General features: G+C 38.0%; 2 protein-coding genes across 2 annotated transcripts in view; one reads left to right on the top strand and one right to left on the bottom strand.

Moving 5' to 3' along the window:
• The first annotated feature begins 64 nt into the window (after nucleotides 1-64).
• LOC309381830 (netrin-4-like) overlaps nucleotides 65-19171 on the top strand; it is a 141133-nt gene continuing 122026 nt past the window's right edge. The window contains exon 1 of the mRNA XM_081933115.1: nucleotides 65-469. The gene's annotated coding sequence lies outside the window, so the exon portion shown is untranslated. The remainder of the gene's footprint in view (nucleotides 470-19171) is intronic.
• Nucleotides 6233-19171, bottom strand: part of UROC1 (urocanate hydratase 1) — a 63351-nt gene continuing 50412 nt past the window's right edge. Inside the window, exons 18-20 of the mRNA XM_081946077.1 lie at nucleotides 18130-18211; nucleotides 9969-10068; nucleotides 6233-6851 (exon numbers count right to left, since the gene is read on the bottom strand). Of these exons, the coding sequence (XP_081802203.1) occupies nucleotides 6711-6851; nucleotides 9969-10068; nucleotides 18130-18211 (323 nt within the window). The 3' untranslated portion in view covers nucleotides 6233-6710. The remainder of the gene's footprint in view (nucleotides 6852-9968; nucleotides 10069-18129; nucleotides 18212-19171) is intronic.

Below are 19171 nucleotides of genomic sequence, written 5' to 3' on the forward strand. Positions count from 1 at the left end.
TAAAATATAGTAGTTTACTATGTGGAAATATAGAGGTATTCAGAGTTCAGTTTACAGTCCAAGTAATACACGGTTCAGTCAGTCAGTTATCAAATAAGCAGTTTAGCACACAAAACAGCTAACAGTAGAAAGACTCAGTAACTCACGATACAGTATCCAATCAGCGTCTAACAAACAGAGAGCTAACAGTCATTCTGGCTCCCTCTTATGGCTGCTTGAGGTAACAGCAGCCATTCACATTACAGCAGTACTTAAAGCTACAGTACCACCATCCTGGTTTATATATTGCTAACCCAACTGTTAGCTTACATTACTAACATGGATGATTGAGTAAGTGAAGGAAGTGGCAATGAAATCTGGTTCCAGAAGGAACAATCCTTAAACGGGTGGGCAGCCATCCTTAAACTCAGGTCTTCCCAATTGTAATGGAGAGCGAGATTGGTGGCATATAAATTTAATAAGTCAATAGGTCAGTATTCTCTGCTATTGTATATGAAGAGAACTATTAATGTATCTTCTAAGAAAGAAGATGCCATGCATTGTATATATTGAAAGAAAGCTGCTTTTTTAGTTATTTCTTTAAAGTTGTTGACATGTTTTATCTATTACCAATTCTCTTTCCACCTTATAGAACTGGACTGCAGATGACTCTGAGGGTGGACTCCCACTTTGTCTTTTAATCAACCTTTTTGACTAGATTATAGTTTGCACAACACACTAAACCATAAGTCATTATTTGCAAATCAGCCACTGGGTTTACCCATGAAGCAAAAGCCAGTTGAACCAGGTTATGGTATGGTTCCAGTCTGCGTGGTACAGATAACATCTTCAAATATTTCCTACTGTTATAGATTTTATTAATATTTTAATTTGGTAACCAATATCATGGAAATTGCCATAAAGTATTTAAATAGTTAATAAAGGCCAGTAGAGCAACAACCATTAAAAATGAAAATAAGCATCCATTAACATATGTTTTGAAATCTAAAATGCGAACAAAAGAATATACTTCATGACACCACATGTGGCAACTCTCTAGTAAATGTGTTTTCAGAAACTATAGGTAGATATTCCCAAGTAATCTCAAGCATGTGTGAAAGAATGTGAAATCATATGAAAGAAACTCAAAACTGCTTAGAGCAATAACCAGCTATTAATATTCTACCTGAAAATTATTTGGAAGCGGACAGGATGCTTTTAGCAAAGGTCTAAATGTGATGTCCTTGACTGGCTACACAAATCAGTCTAGCTGCTGAATTCTGCGTAACTAAAGTTTGTGGGCTACATACGATTGCAGCCCCATTGCACTAATCAGGCCGGAGGTTACCAGTATGTACACTAGTTCTTAGTCGTTGGCTTTTAGAAAGGCCAGGTTTGTGTGTTACTAAAAAATGATAAAGGAACTCCTGGCAATTAACTCAGCACATAGAAAAAGAAATATGGATCCAGACGTGCCATTAAATTGGATACCTGTTCCTTTGGGGGGGAAGGTAACTCCAAACAGAGCTGGAAGATCTCCCACTTATAAAGAAGGAAAACAGATCTCAAATTTGTTGAGATTATTAACAATTCCACAGTGAATTTCATAAATAGGTTATGTAATAGCATGGGGAGATTAGTTAATGAAGCATGGCAGAAAAAGGTGCACTGACTTTCTGGGGAAAATTAGCCAGAGGGAGTAGAAGGAATTGCATTCTGAACCTTTCACATGAAGGAAATGTGCCAATCCATGCCTGTGCAGATGGTCTCTGCATGACAAAATTAAAGTATCAAAGCCAAATTGGATACTATATATATAGAATTATGTGGAACTACCCATGATCTAGTGTAGGCTTTCACAGATGGTGTCTTCTGGGCATTTTCAGTTACAGTTGCTGCTGAAACATCAGAAAATTTGCTATCTAAGCCATAGTCACCAGTCTAAAGCCTAACATTGCCCTCGCCAGGATTCATCTAAACCTTATTAATTTGATAACTAAATGATGCTTTTTTTCCTTAATGCACTCATATTGTTTGCTACAGTTTTCATCTCACTTCTTAGGCTCCCTACAGCAGCATTTTAATTCTCAATTTTGACTATGCTGACTTGAAATTCTACCCACTTAGAAAGAGAGAATTTAGCCTAGAATTAGCCAGGTGGTAACTATAGCTTAGATTTAGTTTTAAAAATTTATGAATGGATAAACCTTAACTCTTTAATTATGGATTCCCCCCCACCCTGTTATTTCAGTGAAGTTAAAAAAATACTCTAACATATGCAATTTGATTGGATTAGCATGTATTGCACTGTATATATATACTATGATAAGCCATAAGGTGGTTGGTTTGGTTTTAACGTGAAGTAAAATCTTTGGGTCAGATTTTCTCAAGGTGGTCAAATTTGGTCCCTTGGAAAGGCTTCTCCCCCCACCCCCACCCCATTTTCTATGGATTTTGTATAAATTTTGAGTGAGTGTCTCATGTTGATTTCACTAAACATCAGCATTATTGTGTATCTTGAAATGAAAATAAATGTGCGATATCTAGCACCCCTGGGGAGAGCAGGGACAGGGAGTTAAGTGAGGCAATTCATTTAATGTTCGAACTTTCAATCATAATGGACAGGCTCCATTACAATTGCAACAAAAGAACTACCTATATACCAAACTGACTCTCTCACATTATTAGTTACAATATAGTATTGCAATTTTTTCTTACAGTATTCAAACAGTAGGTGGTGCTATATTACCTTGTATCTGTTTTCAAATAAGCTAATCACTGTATTCATTGCTAAATATGCAATTGTATTTTTAAATGAAGCCACACATCTTAAACAAATAATTAACTTTTTGAAAAGTAAAAAGTGCTTCAATATTCCAGTGATTGGTTATTGGTTGGTTATTACATTTGTAGCAATTTGTTATATCTTACTTTGAAAAATGTTAGATGTGGAATAATTAGCTTTTAATTGTCAAATTTAATATTGCATGGTTTGTTTTACTAAGCTATAATAGTTGTAGTCACAAATATTTAAACAACAAATCATAGTTTATAAATTGAAATCCTTGGGCTCACATATTATCCTGAACTCAAGACATAATCATCTGTATTATAATGATCTGTCTGATCATAGCAATTACATTGTTTAGTGACCACAGTTACAACAGTGATGAAAAAGTAACTTTATCACCAATTCTTGCATTTTTGACCTTTGCAGGACTGTAAAGCAAAGAAAAACTGGAGTAAGATCGTGAGTCCAGTTGCAGTTTCACTTAGTGACTGCTTCACTTAATAATTGAGTTGCCAATTGTCACTAAATGAGGACTACCTACATTACTGCCTGCAATTTGGCAGTTCAAATCCCACCAGGCTCAAGGTTGACTCAACCTTCCATTCTTTTGAAGTGGGTAAAATGAGGACCCAATTTTTGGGGGGGGGGCAATAAAAACTGCTGTGTAAACCACTTAGAGTGGGCTGTAAAGCAGTATATGCGCCTAAGTGCTATTGCTACATGAAGCAGAACCTATTCTACTGATTGACAGCTTTTACTGTTAGCAATCTTGTAATAACTGAATGAAATCTACCTCCCTGTAGTTTGAACCGCTGTTTCTGGACTTGGTTGCTAGAGTAACCAAGTAGAGGTCCACTCTCTTCTCTACATAAAAACACTTTGGACAGAAGAAGGATGCTATTATATCTCCCTTACTACAGGCTACATATACCCATTTCATCACAGTACTTTTTTCCATTACCCTTGCCATCTTGATAGATCTTCCATAAAATTATTCCAGTTATGTTCTTTTTAGACTGACCAAGGAAGAGTAGAGTGGACCTTTGTGTAATCTGGATCCTACATCTTTTAATACATTCCAGAATTGCCTTTGCCTTTTAACAGCCACATCACTTTATTGGCAGATGTTAAATTTGTGATTTAGAACACCCAGAATTTATTTGGTATGAACTCTGGCCAAATCACACCACCTCCATCTTTTACTTGTGCTTTTCCTTATTCTTCTCTTGATGCAGGGATTTATATTTCTCCTTAAATTCTGTTCAGGCCAAGGTTTCAACCCGTATACGCTCTTTTTTTTAATTCTTTTCTTTTTCTTCTAAAGCATTAGCCACTGATCCTAATTTAGTGTCATCGTTAAAACAGAAAATGATCCTGTCCAACTTCCCATTTGGCCAAGTCATTGATAAAAATGTGGAACAATATGGGCCCAGCCCAGAGTCCTCTGCCACTCCCCTTGATACTATTCTCCAAGCGAATGACTTTGGTGTAGAACTAGCTTAGACTGATGAACAAGTAGTGATTCACTTGTAATTTAGCTTTTGAATTGTTGCCATGGGTCCGTGGAACAAAATGCTTGCAAAAACCACATTTTCGAAAGAGATTAAAATTACTTTGTTCAGCTTCCAAATCAAAGAGTAAGTCTCACTTTTAACAATAATCACAGCACATCATGGCCATGGCCCCTTGCGTTTCCTAACAGTGCAAACACGTCTATCAACCTCTCTTTTTTTCACATATTCCTATGGTGCCACTTTCACCTCATAGTTTTCTACCTGTTCTAGGATATATGGAGAGTACTGTAAATCAGTACTGAGGAAAGATCTTCATCCATCTTTGACTTTTCTTTGCCTGATGCAGTATATGATATCCAGCCCCCTCTTCACATGATCACTTCTTTAAACTATGTCTCACCGCCCCCTTCTAAATCAGAACCAAACTGCAGTCTGCTACTCGGCTAACTCCTAGGTATGAAAGTTACTCGGTGTGCCCATGTAAATTCAGGATGACAAGAAATAAATCTGGCACGTTGGTGTGAAAATGAACATCTTGTGCTTCAGACAAACATTACTGAAGATCCCGTACTTTAAATCCACAGTACATTTTTAAAGTCAACGTATCCCATTTTAAAATGTCCAGGCACCAACTTCTAAGTGAGTTGCTGAAATATGTTGACTGTTGAAACATATTTGAATATAAGTAGCTCGGGTTGGTAGTTGGGCTGTTGGGCTGTGCTTTGAGCTTGGCAATTTGGTTGAAAATATTTGGTCACCGTTGGAGAATGTCTCCTCGAATGAGATGAAATGTTTGCAACAAAATTGGCAAGCTCAGAGCTCAGACCAACAGCCCATATGTTGTCTGTGACTGTATTCAACAGGGTATATGCAATCATTCTCTAATAAAATTGAAAGCTTTTAAAATCACTGGTAAATACAAAATATAAAAAATGCAGAAACCTAAACAATGTCAATGGGATTATTTGGCACTAAATTAGAAATATTCTGGCATTATTTTCGTGATTTAAGATATGCATCATCCCAGGATAGCCTGGAGTAGAATCCATTACTGTAGCAATGTAAGTGAAAAATTTGTTTTTCTCCATGTGCAGGCAAGGATAATTTTATCATCATTCCAAGTAGCAGCCACAATTGTTGTAATCTGCAGGCTACTTCTATTGCCTGCCGGCTGCCTTCAGTTTGGCAGTTCAAATCTCACTGGCTCAAGGTTTACTCAGCCTTCCATTAAAAAGATGTTGAAACTCCAGAAAAAGTGCAGCAGAGAAAAGCAACCAAGATGATTAGGGGACTGGAGACTAAAACATATGAAGAACGGTTGCAGGAACTGGGCATGGCTAGTCTAGTGAAGAGAAGGACCAGGGGAGACATGATAGCAGTGTTCCTATATTTGAGGGGCTGCCACAGAGAGGAAGGGGTCAAGCTATTTTCCAGAGCACCCGAAGGCCAGACGAGGAATAATGGATGGAAACTGACCAAGGAGAGATTCAACTTGAAAATAAGGAGGAATTTTCTCACAGTGAGAGCAATCAATCAATGGTACAGCTTGCCCTCAGGCAAGTTGTGGAAGCTTCATCACTTGAGACTTTCAATAAGAGATTGGACTGCCATTTGTCAGAAATGGTGTAGGTTTCCTGCTTGAGCGGAGGGAGGGGTTGGACTAGATGACCTATAAGGTCCCTTCAAACTCTGTTAATCTGTTATTTAAAACTAAAAGCCAACTATAACACTTAAAAGTGATTACAATTTGGTAGGGACAATTTCCATACTGTAATATGGGCAAAAAGCGAAAATCTGAATAAACGTTGGACCATGTGATAGCTGCTCCTCACTCAGATATAACAAAGAGGAAATCAACAGACTGAATTGTTAGAGAGCTAACACAAATGTATTATATATCATCAGTCTCCATATAAAACAGCAAAAAAAACACTATTGATATCAAGGCTTTTCAAAATGCATTTTTAATATTGCTCAGTGTGAGTCTGATTTTGCTGTGAAGTTGAGGGCAAGAGGGTTTGTCAGTGAAATACAATAATGCTGAGCTTTGACCAAAAATCTTAACAAAGAACCCAAGTTGCAGCAAGCAATGACATTATGATTAGCAGTAGAAAAAGTGTTGACTGTTGCTTTTTCTGCATGGATTTCTAATCAAATAACTATTGTGACTAATTTTAGAGGACATACCAAGATTTCCTAGATTGGAAATCATTTGGTGATTTGTGTCTGAAAAGCTTGCATTAACGTTCAACATGTGCAGAAACTAATGTTACTAATATGGATTTATTTTAGTATTTACATTCCCGAAAGATAAAAATTCAACCATTCTTTTATTGTATCATAAATGGGAGCTTTGGACTAGAACAAGAGGAAAGTAGCAGTTGGAGCCTGGTTTAAAAAAGGCTGAATAAACGATGATTGTCCAATTAACAACTCAGAGCTTGTTCCAAGATGCTGTCATCTAACACCTTATGTGGAAGTGTCACTTTCAGATTCTTCTCTTTGTCCATGGCTTGACAGATGGTTTCATAAGCGTTGTTGTTACCAGACCAACAACGTCTAGCAACCTGCATTTATGGAATAAAAATGAATGGATGCAATATGTAAAGAGCAAGATAGACAACTATTTCAAATATATATTATTTTAAGAAAAATACACTTAATATTTTTTTCTAAATTGAGTGATTTCTTGAAATTCTTGCCTTAGCATCGGAGGTCTTACTGTTTAATAACTACCCTGAATGATAAAGATAATATTTTTTAAGTTTTGATTTAAATGTTCAGGCATAACATCTTCTAGAGATTGTCATGGTATAAGGAAGATGTTTTGCGAGGTTACTTCCTTCGGATTAGAAGATTAGCACACCAAATATAGTCTGTAACACACTATTATTTTAATTTGTGTCATTTCTTATGCACTCTAATGAATGCATTTCATGGAAAATATAATCAATGCTGAATTTAGAAACAATGGCTGGGAAAGTATTGTTTGAATACTTTCAAACTTGTCAATATTTGAAAACAATATCTGAAAAACATGCACATTGAATTATTCAGCTGTAATAACTTCCCCTGACCTTGGTGCCTTTTTCTGATTTGTGCCAATTGGCAGAGTTCCCATCTAGTGTGGGGTTTGAAAATTTTAGGAATTCCAGTCCTGGTAGATTGAATTGCCAAGTTGGAAAGAACTATGTCACTGTTTCTCCACCTTGGCAACTGTAAGATATAGGGACATCAACTCCCAAGATTCCTCAGCCATCTTAAAAATTGTTAAGGTTGAGAAACACCTAGCAAAGTTAATATTTGTTTAATTCAAGATTAATGATTCTGGGGAATAGAATTATATTTCTTCTGATTACTGTATGCATGCCAGAGCAAGGATGTAAAAAGATGGGAGAACTCTGGTATTACTTGCAGTATATTGTTCACATCAGTAGGTTATAACAGAACCTTTTCTAGTTTTAATTTTTTTTTTAAAAAAAAGTTCAATTCCTTGGAGTAAAATAATCATTAGTCCTTTAAGCATCCATATTGTTTGGAAGTTACATAACAGAGGATGGTATTAATAACCCAAGGCGCTCTTTGTATACACCAGGGGTCTCTTAACTGTGGCAACTTTAAGACTTGTGGACTTCAGCTCCCAGAATTCCTCAGCCAGCATGGCTGATGGGGAAATTCTGGGTGTTGAGGTCCACAAGTCTTAAAGTTGCCAAGGTTGGAGATCCCCGGTCTATACTTATTCTAGAACAGGGGGTGTCAAACTCGCGGCAACATAGCAGCGTCACATGACGTATCGGGACTTTCCCCCCCCCTTTGCTAAATCAGACATGGGTGTGACCAGCGCGTGATGCATCCAGCCCACAGGCTGCAAGTTGACAGCCCTGTTCTAGATGTAATCAATGCTGAATCGAGTTGAGAGGCACTGCTTAGTTTGAGTGAGCCGAAGGCAAATATGTTCAAAATACAGTTTTCTTCAGCCTCTTCTTTACTGCCCATCCTAATTAGCAGCTGTAGCTATAGCCAGCTACCTACACTTCGCCATCTAAGTTCCAACCAATGAGTTTATAACCATTTAGAGAACAAAAAGAAAAATAGTGCTGGACTAGAAATAAAGAGACTACATTCTAATCTTCCCTTAGGTCTGAAAATTCGTTGGGTGACTAAGTTAGCCAGTCGTTCTCAGTCGAACCCATCTCACTGGCAGGAACACTGGGTGCTTCATTCAGAGTTTTACAAAACAAAGGAGGGATATAAATACAACAACAACAACAACAACAACAACAATAACAATAACAACAATAATAATAATAATAATAATAATAATAATAATAGCTAGTCAGTTGACAGTGAAGAAGCAGATGAATGGCAGGCACCAAAACTAATTCATTTTTGTCTTAAGTTGGGACAAATGAGGCCCTAGTGACACTTTGTTTCTTCTCAAATGCTTTCATTAACTGTCAGTCATTATATTGTTCAAAGCCAGCTCCTTTGATTGATTCAAATGGAAATTCTTTAAAATACTGAGCTACTGCTGTTGCTCCTATCAATTAACTGCCTTAGTTAACACACTGCTGTTGGTTTCTGGAAACTATTTGGAACTCAAATCAAGACCAGTATAATGCAGTATGGGAACAGAGCCAGCTTGATAGGAAGTTGAATCCAGAAAACTCATAACTGATAAGATGATACTAAGCTGCTGCCATTTTGGTGATTAATGTAATTACTGTCAAAAATCACAGCAACAATATACTTCACTCTTTTATCTACTTTTGCAGTTATGAAATATAATGACTATACAAGCTGTTCAGATAGCACAGGATGTGATATGCATGATTTGAGAGATAGTGGTATTTGTGCCCCTTGAATGACATTCTCACAATATTCTAGGTTCAGAAAAAACAATTTGGAAGTTAAAATCTTTCAGTAACTGGAATAAGCAAAATTTTACGAAGCCATGAGCTTCTGTAATTTAAATATGAAAGCTTTTGCAATTAAAATATATTTTATTTGGAAATAAATTAAGAAACTCCCTAAGCTGACAAGGTGGGGAAGCTGGATATTGCACAAGATTCGGGTATATTTGTATATGTGTCTTCTTCAGGAGTGGTTGACTGGAATCATCTTGAATTCTATGTCATCTTCCTTTAGCATAAAAAGAAAAGTGATTTGGATTTTGCCCTGAAAGGTTTGTTCCTCATTCTGTAATTACCCAATACGTATAGTAAGCAAATCCTGTAGATCCCATCAAATATGTAATATATTGTATATTGTTAGAATATACCCTATTTTTCACTTCCCCCACCCCCAAAAGTGGGTGGAAAGGGTGCTGATCCTTTGGTGAACAGAAGCCAGGCTGCTGCAGTGGGGTCCTTTTACAGTGTGGAACCCCGCCTCTTCTGTCTTTGTTATTGCCCCGCTTCTTCTGTTTCTTTTCTGCAGTGCAGGAGTCAATAGGCAGAGCTGGCACATAAGGGGACACCTATCTGTAGTCCTCTCAGGCTCTGCCTAATGATATTTTTTTTCTTGTTTTCCTCCTCTAAGCCTAGGTGCATCTTATGGTCCAGTGTGTCTTACAGAGCGAAAAATTTGATACATAGCATTTTACTAAGTTCCATAACAAAATCTATTCTTTTACACTTCTTTTAAAACATACAACCACTTCAAATTGATCTATTTTTACTTACCCCATTAGATACATCCCAGTTCAACATCATCTTTGCACGCTCTTCGGCACCTGTTGAACCATCCAGGACAAGACCAAATCCTCCATTGATCACTTCTCCCCTTCAAATTTAATAACAAAAGCAGCTCTTCATTTTTGTGGAGCTGATAAAAAAGATACTCAGAAGTGTGTGTGTGGGGTGAGTTTTAGGGTGTCTGGTGTGGAGATTCCACTGGTAAAATTGTTCCACCCAGGCAGCTAGTTACACCGTCAATGGAAAAGTGCTTCCTTCACCTGGAATTTGATTGGGGTAGCAGGAGAGTTCTTCCCCTCCCCTCCCAAGGAGTTATATTGGAAACTACAATCCCTCATAGAAGAAATGTTAATTATATGAACCACCAACACATTTGAGAGGATGGAGAAGAAGTTGGAAAATCTAGAGCATCTAACAGTAAAATATGATGAAGAAGTTGGAGATGTTTATCAAGTGGAAAAAGTGGAGGCTAGAGTCCTAAAAATCAAAGAGGAAAATTAATATAAAGAAATTAAATCCACTGATATCTATGGTAATTGGTTTGTGTCTGGAAATGATTATGGTAATATTTATAAATATATCTGAGTTAAAATACTTGAGTTAATATGAATTATGATTGATGACTGTGGAAGAGATGCACAAAAGTCTTTTGTAACCAACTGATACACTTTCTACAGTATGTAAAGAAGAATTCTTTGTGTTGTGTCTGTTTTGAATATATATATATAAAGAAAAGAAAAATCCATTGTGAAATATCCCTTAAACTGGGAAAAGAAACACTAGAATTCACCACTGCAGGCTTAAGAAAGGTCTTGACTTCAAACTGACAATCATCAAGCAAAGTAAGTTCCTGTAGTATGCAGTAAAAATACCTGCCCACCAGGGCCATATTGGAGGGCCTGAGAAGCTTTTGCTGAATTCAATTCAGCAATTCAATTCAGGCAGCCTGACAATTGGAATTCCTACGCATCTATTCCCAACTCAGTGGGAGGAAAACCACTGGATACAATTCAAAGTTTAAAATAATGGCTATTGACTGCACCTCCATAAACTCTGTTGATCATTAATCAGTTAGCCAACACTTATATCCAGTATCTTGGGAACAAGTAGATAAAGTTTCATGGAACTTGTTGTGGGGGGGGGGGGAGGAAAAGATCAGGCTTATGTTTCTTGTAGCTGTCTAAGGACTCCAGGCTAGTTCCCCGCTTGACTCCTCTTTGCTGCCTGGCTTGGAGTTTCGCAGCAACTTTAGATGCTAACTTAAGATTCTGTGCTACAATCTTTGGAACCCCCTACAATTCCTTTTGTACCCAATGAATCTTTTGGAATTAATCATCAACTAAATCTATGCTTGAAATAAGCAGGAACTTTACACGTAGGTCAGGATGGACGATATACATCTCTATTGGCTTTTGGAAATAGACAGTTATGAAACTGTGGCCGATTTGTTAACTCCAAATGAAAAAGAGCATTTACAGATGGAGATCGAAGGAAAAAGAGAAAGGCCAACCATTCCTCTCATTCTGCTTTCAACAATCACCATGGAGATGGAGGAAGGGAAGAAACACCTTCCCCTCCCTGCCAATTTGAAACATGAGGTAGAAGGAATGGTTCCTGGTCATTTTAGGCACGTAGAAGGGGATGGGATGGAGAAGATAGTGGGGGAATTAAGTTAGGAGCCAGAGTTTCTCAAGACAGAAACATCAGTTACAGATAGTCCTCAACTTATAATCACTTAATGATCATCTAGAGTTATAATAGACACATACACACCACATACTCACTGTAAAATGTTCTGTACATGTGCGAAGAACAATTCACATTGAACTGCGCATGAGCACACAAAGCGAACCGGTAGTGAAACTGGGAGCAACCCACCTCTGATACACACACTCTCTCTCTCACACTCACACACATACATACCTGTAGACATGTAATTGCATTTTGGACACTTAGCAACTAGCTCACTGTTATGGATGTTTGCAACATCCTGCAGTCACATGACCACATTTTGTGATATTTTTGCTAGTTTTTGTTGTTTGCCTCTGTTTGGCAGTAAAAATCACCCATTGGGGAAAATTAATTTGCTTAACAATTGCCGTGTTCGCTTAATGACCACTGTGAAAAATGTCAAAAAAATAATAATTGGGTCCAGTCACATGATGTGTCAACTTACAACCCCAATGACTTTTTGACTATAATTCTGGGCTCAAGTATGACAACCAACAACACTAATCTAGCTCCAAGGCTGAAAAGCACAAAGCAAACAATTTATTAAATTGGGAATTAAATGGAAGAAAGAGCTGCTCTGATTAACTGCTGTAGATATATACAAAATTTGCACTTTGTATTGACAGAGGAAAATAAACTGTTCAAAGTGGTTCCATTATACACAAAAAGATATTATCTAGGGAGAAGGATGTTAAGTGTGTGGAAAATTGCATCAAATTCAAAGTCTGACAGCCGGCTGAATTCTAGCCTGGGAATCTGCCATCCTCTTCATCAGAAGTGAAGTTTTCAATGAAAGGCTCCAATTTCCATCCTAAACAGGGCTGCTAAGGTTTAAGTGGTAGGGGAGTGCACCATGGTAGAAAACCCAGCACTAAAGTAAGAAAGAATAAAGGAGTTTTGTTTAATAAGGACAGCAGAATAAAGACTTGAGGAAACAGGAGAGCAGAATGAAGGTGCTTAAGACTAAGATCTGCATATCGAAACTAGCGTAGACAAACAGAGAGATGGAAGGACAGAGAATGGGAACAAAAGTGCCTCAGAGAGGGAGATGAGTGGTTTAAAACTGTGATGAATAAAAATAGATGAATAAATAAAAAACAAAAACAAGGCTATAGAACAGAGTTAAAGCAATACTAGAGGGGGAAAAAGACATAACCTGGCATAGCCACTCCATATTTTTCCTGCCAAATTTACATTACTGAATGTAGTTCCCAGGGAGTTTGGGCAGAGGGTCTACATTTTAGGACTACTCAAACAAAATATATTTCTTAACCTCCTTGCTTTTCTGAGGACTTCTGGCCAGGGCTGCCTGGGAACCAAGAAACTTCTAATTCACTCTTCCCTGAATCCCACATCCCAATTCTCATTGGAAGAATTAGCTATTTTAGTTATTTTTCTTTATATATGCGTTTATATCTTTGTATCCTGCCTTTGTTATTTTTACAAATAACTCAAGGCAGCGAACTTATCCAGCACACAACAACAACCCTGTGAAGTGGTTTGGGCTGAGAGAGAAAGAGACTGGCCCAAAGTCGATCAGCCAACTTTTATGGTTAAGGCAGACTAGAATTCACAGTCTAGCCTGGTGCCTTAATAAATAAACTGAACTGGCCCTTTGTGGAATAGTTTTTAACATATTAACAGAGTTAGAAGGGACCATATATGTCATCTAATCCAACCCTCCACTCAAGCACGGGATCCTACACCATTTCTGACAAACGTCAGTCCAATCTCTTCTTGAAAGTCTCAAGTGATGAAGCCCCCACAACTTCTGAAGGCAAACTGTTCCATTGGTTGATTGTTCTCACAGTCAGAAAGTTCCTCTTTATTTCTAGGTTGAATCTCTCCTTGGTCAGTTTCCAACCTGGCCTTTGGGTGCCTTGGAAAATAGCTTGATCTCCTCCTCTCTGTGGCAGCCCCTCAAATATTGGAACACTGCTATCATGTCTCCCCTGGTCCTTCTCTTCACTAGACTAGCCTCGCCCAGTTCCTGCAACCATTCTTCATATGTTTTACCCTCCAATTCCCTAATAATTCTGGTTGCTCTCCTCGGCACTTTTTCTAGAGTCTCAACATCTTTTTTTATAGTGTGGTAACCAAAACTGGATGCAGTACTCTAGGTGTGGTCTTAGTAGGGCTTTATAGGGTGGTATTAGTACCTCACTTGATCTTGATTATCTACCTCTGTTAATGCAATTTAGGATTGCATTGGCTTTTTTGGCTGTCCCTGCACATTGCTGGCTCATATTTAGCTGGTTGTCATTATGTTATTTTTAGTTATTATGGAATACGTCACCAGCTAGTCTGTAGGAGTCTAGATCCATTATAGGTCATTCATTTTTAAATTACCCCAAATCTTGGAAAAGTAGAATTATTGTTCTAGAGAAGCATAACTACTTCATGTGCCAGAGAAATTAGGTATGATTACTGTAAGTGTGCTGGTGAGTCATCTGTCGAGAATGTTAGTACTGCAAGTTTCTCCCACAGAGTAGGAGTCTGACTGGATTTATTCCTCCACTTGCCTCACCCCTCCTCTTTCCTTCTGGGTGGGCAGTAAAACACATAGATGGTAACCTCTAAGGAGGCTTTCCATTCTAAAATTAGGTAATATCAATGTTGAACATTTCTTAAGGTGTATGAGAAGAAATGAGATTCTTAATATGGGATAAGGAGACAACCCTTTTATTGTATTTATTAGTTTTATAATGTGTGCAGTACAATGTACTCTACCAGATCAATTGTTATCCGAGCGTGAATGCCAAGGGTTTTTGAGCCTGCCTACTGCAGTTCCCCTGATGACTGCGCCATCTAAAATGTACTTGTTCAGACAAATAATGAAAATGCCAACGTGTCTGAGATTAAGTAGCTGTTGCCTTAAAGTCCAGACGATTTAAGACAAACTTATTAAGTTTATTGCACAGTGGTTTGAAATTCCACCGTGATGATGTCAAATTAGTTGTTGCAAATCATGTCAGTCGAAATAATCTCTCTTGCTTCTGCATTATCAGGACAAAATGCATTTTAAAAACATAAGTAGAATAGAGATAAAGCGAAGAAAATAAATTTCTTAAAGGGTAGTGCAAAACAGAGGGGTCCTTGTCATGCATATGGGCAAAAGCAAGAGGATTTTTTTAAAATACCGTTTCTTGATTTTTAGGCAATTTTTGGGGTATGGTGCTTAGATGATTCAATTTGGAATGGTGTATGTCTACTTTTGGGGGGTTTCTTGCCTTTAAGCACACTCACAATTTGGGGCAATTCTTCAGAGACAGCTCAAGGGCATGTATATACAAATGGGGGCCGGATGGAGTTCAAAAGCCTCACTTTGTCTACCCTTAGGTTTAGGGTTCCCAGAATAATTATAGCATACCTGAGCTGCAATAATCCAGCATAGCTACAAACACATTTGCTGCAGTGGTTTTCACTGCCCAAATATGCTGTAGTGTACTTACTAATTTACATCTTTAAATCACAAAACATTATTTTGTTGTCCTTGCACATTTAAGTGACAGCATAAAACACACACACAAAAACCCAGTTATATTTAACCCAAGGCAGAGCCAGTCTTGCATAGAAGTAAATGAACATTACCTAGTCAGTGCTATCATGGGAAGGCTAAAACCCTATGTGACTCGCCCATCATCATCATAATTTTTTAATGAGCACATAATCTCTTGCAGAGTGGACTATGGGCAACTGAATGGAGCTGAATGTTTACTGGCCAAATGCCCTTCTTGTTGCCACTATGTGATTCACCCATATTGCTTATCTAATCATAAAAGATGCTGGGGAGAAAAGGCCACTGAAAAAGCAAGCATCTCTGTTACAGAATTCCTTGCTAGCTTCCTTTTTGGCCAAGGGAAGGAATTTTTGATGAGATGAAACCTTGCCAGACTTTCTCTGGCATAAGGACAAGAGACACAAAGGTGCTTTATAGACAAAGTGGGTAAGGATTCTGAACAACACAAATGATTACTTTTGACCCTATTAGTGTGTTTGTCTGCTGCCAGAACCACCATCAAGAGAAAAGACAATGTGGAAAGCTAATGTAACAAATACTGAGACAGGTAGTCAAATATTTGATACCATATATAACAGTGTCTTCCTATTTCATTGTCATAAAATTCCCTTTTATCCCAAATCAAATGGAATCAAAATATGAATGAAGGCAAATAGGTGTCCCAGGATAATGTTGCATGATCCAATCTGGATAGGTCACTGGGACGAGAGGCTTTGTCCTTCAAGCTATTGGATAATTCAGAGAACTTCTCCATAGCAGAGCATGTGCTGTTCCCTGTGTGGTATTGACAGTGCCTGTTGTAAGTGAACAGCACACACACTACTAGAGACACGTTTCCTAAAGATGGGCTCCAGCACGAATCTGAAAGCTCGGAAGACGAAACCTCTGGTCCTGGTGACTGACGTAGCTTGGATCATGGAATCAAAATAGTCCAAGGAATTGGAGAAACCTGTGGAAGTACTTTAACTAACATGTCTGTTCTCTAAAGCAATGATAGGCAACTCATGTGCCATGAGCTGTATATGATCCCAAGCACCTAAAGATCATCTCATTGAAATTGAGCAAGAGACTGCCCAGTTTCCAGCCGTAGACTATTTCCAACTTTTGTTCCCTTCAAACATAAAGAATGTGAACAGAAAACTACTGGGAAATAAATCATTCCTATTCCCCCATAACTGCTCTAAAGATATTATGAAAGATTTAGACAAAATTGTAGTGCCAGAGTTTGGCAAATACTCTTTAAGGGGGGAGCTGCATGATTTTTAAGAGTAAGAATGGGAATGTCTGCTTCTTTCTCATTCCTCTCAATTCTACCTTTAAATCTTATTAAGCTTCCAAACAAAGCCCACATTTGTTTGGACCTGTCACTACTGGTGACATCTACATGGCATTCAAAAGTCTCTTACAGCTGCAGCAAGGCAGGGGGACTGAGTTGTAGCTTTTACAAGTCCTTTTAGTCCTTGGGCTTAATGAACATGTTAGTGAGGAAACAGATGTGTTTTTAATGTATTTTATTATTATTTATGTCCTTCAAAACACAGTAGGCTGCTCTTCTCATCCGTAGAGGCCTAATGCTTAACCCACCCAGTAGAGCCTCAAATTTCTACTTGAAGGTCCCCTGGAAAGACCACTGCTACTAAATGGCAGATGTGAGGAGCTCAGAATGACCAAAATTTTGAATGAGTTCTTCCTCTTATGCTCTTTAAAAAACACACTAAAAACAATTACGGACAGACGTGAGGAAAAAGATGGCTGCACACCTGATCTGCTTTATGTCAGCAAATCAGAGGATGTTATTCTGCCGGTTTGCCCCAGTTCGAATGAACCAGTAGTAGCGGCGGCAAAAGGCTCCGTCCGCCTGCCCAGACATCATCACAGATGATTCCAAACCAGTGGCGAAGGTAAGTGGATTTCATGCCTGCAGCAAATCCTGCTGCCTTTAGCATATGGGGATGCTATATTGAAGTCCAAGTTCACAGATGTAAATGTTGTTTGATGGGAATCTAAATGCACAATTCCTTCACAGATACTTGGAAGGCCGATGGGAGAATACAGAATTGGAAGTGAATGCTAATTTAATTCACCTACACACCTTAAGGACACCTGGTTTTTTGCTTGAGGTTTCCAAAGAGTGCTATGGTCACTGCCTAAGTAACATGGGATACTAGAAAATAAATAAATAAATAAATAAATATTTAGGAGATAGTTAAAGTATCATATGGAGAGGAGAGGAAAGAAGAGGGGGAAATTGTCCATCCATATTGGTAGATGGCAATTCTCCTAATTAAGTGAAGTTGATAGTTTTAAAAATGATCCTTTCACATATCATTCTGAAAGGTTAGATATAAAGTAGTTCAAAAATAATCAGTAATGAAAGGAGCCATCGGCTGAATGAAGATTCTACAATCATTTCACCAATAAACATATTAACCTGAGGTAATTCAAGGCCCAGAACATGTATGACTTTCATGTTGAACAATTGTTCAGTATTTACATTTTTTAAATATTTTAATTTGACTTTCCACCCTAAAGCCAGTATGTTCAAGAGAACTTTTGGGTTTCTTAAGAAACAGTGAAGATCAATGATAAACTTGCCAAATAAAAGAAAATAAGAAAAATGGAATCATCAGTTGTTCTGCAAATAATAATAATAACCAAAGAAATACTGCCAGAATTTGGAAAAGAGACATATTTCATGAAGTAGCCTACCTTCTCCTACTGTTTGGGAGATAAAATTCAATATTGCTGGAGAACACATTTAGAGAAGTAAACATATCAGATTTCCTCAGCAAAACTTCATTTTGTTACAATAAATAGCTGCAACATCATATATCTTTCCATCTGCCTGTAGCTTCCATTGCTCATCTTTTTTCCCCTTTGAAGGTAAAATCTCCTTACCAGCCAACACCACCACCATTGTGTAAGGCAACCCAGGTTGCTCCTCTAAATGCATCTCCTACAAAATTCTGAACCGCCATATCTGTTAGGGAAGAAAAAGAAAGACAAGACAACAGCATTCAATGGTAAAGGAAAAGAAAGATCTTTCTTTCAAGAATTGGGGGAGGGGGAGGGGAAAGGTTTTGTTTCAGCACTTCATGAGCTCTATTCAAATATTGCAGTTTCTCTTGTATTTTTTTTTAAAAAAATCCAAAGTCTAGAGGGTTTCTCTTCTGAGAAAACGGGACACTGAGAAGCTCCCGGAGATACAAATCTAGAAAATAAATAAATCTTCCATGTCCAATGATACAAACAAAAATAAGTCCATGAGACCTTTTGCTTCTCCCAAATATCTCTTGCATTTATCCGAATTACTCATTTAGAATTAAAACATCCTGTTTAGCCTGAGCTCCACTGAATGCAATTTTTTTAAAAAAAACCTTTCTCCACTGCTTTCCAGTTAATAGCTGGATGTTTAAACTGGGTTTCAGTCATACGCAAGCTATGCTGGCTATTAGAAGCACCATGATGACAAGGTTCAAATAAAGAACTCTGGTGCCAGGGGTGGGTGGGTGTCAAAAACTGCAAGCTGGCAGTCATGACAGCATGGTTGAAGACCTACTCATTTTGTGCATGAATGGATGTAATCTGCATGAAAAGGTGGGGTTTTGACTGTGTTGCTGTGACCACCATCTTGTTTTTTAAAAAAAATATCTATTACCATTCCCTACCCTGCATGCAGTTGTCAGGGCATTACTGAGCCAGAGAAGCAGATGCTAAATATGTCCTCCTTTTTTTTTTCTTCTGTTCAATCAAGTCCAAATCCCTCAGAGACAGTTTGGATATGTCCCTGCAATGTTCTTGGCAAGGTTTTTCAGAAGTGTTTTGCCATTGCCTTTTTCCTAGGGCTGAGAGAAAGTGACTGGCCCAAGATCACCTAGCAAGACTAGAACTCACAGTCTCTCTGTTTCTAGCCTTTATGTCTTAACCTCTACACCAAACC

Source organism: Natrix helvetica, assembly GCF_964273705.1.
Source record: "Natrix helvetica genome assembly, chromosome: 1".
In the NCBI taxonomy this organism is placed as follows: Eukaryota; Metazoa; Chordata; class Lepidosauria; order Squamata; family Natricidae; genus Natrix; species Natrix helvetica.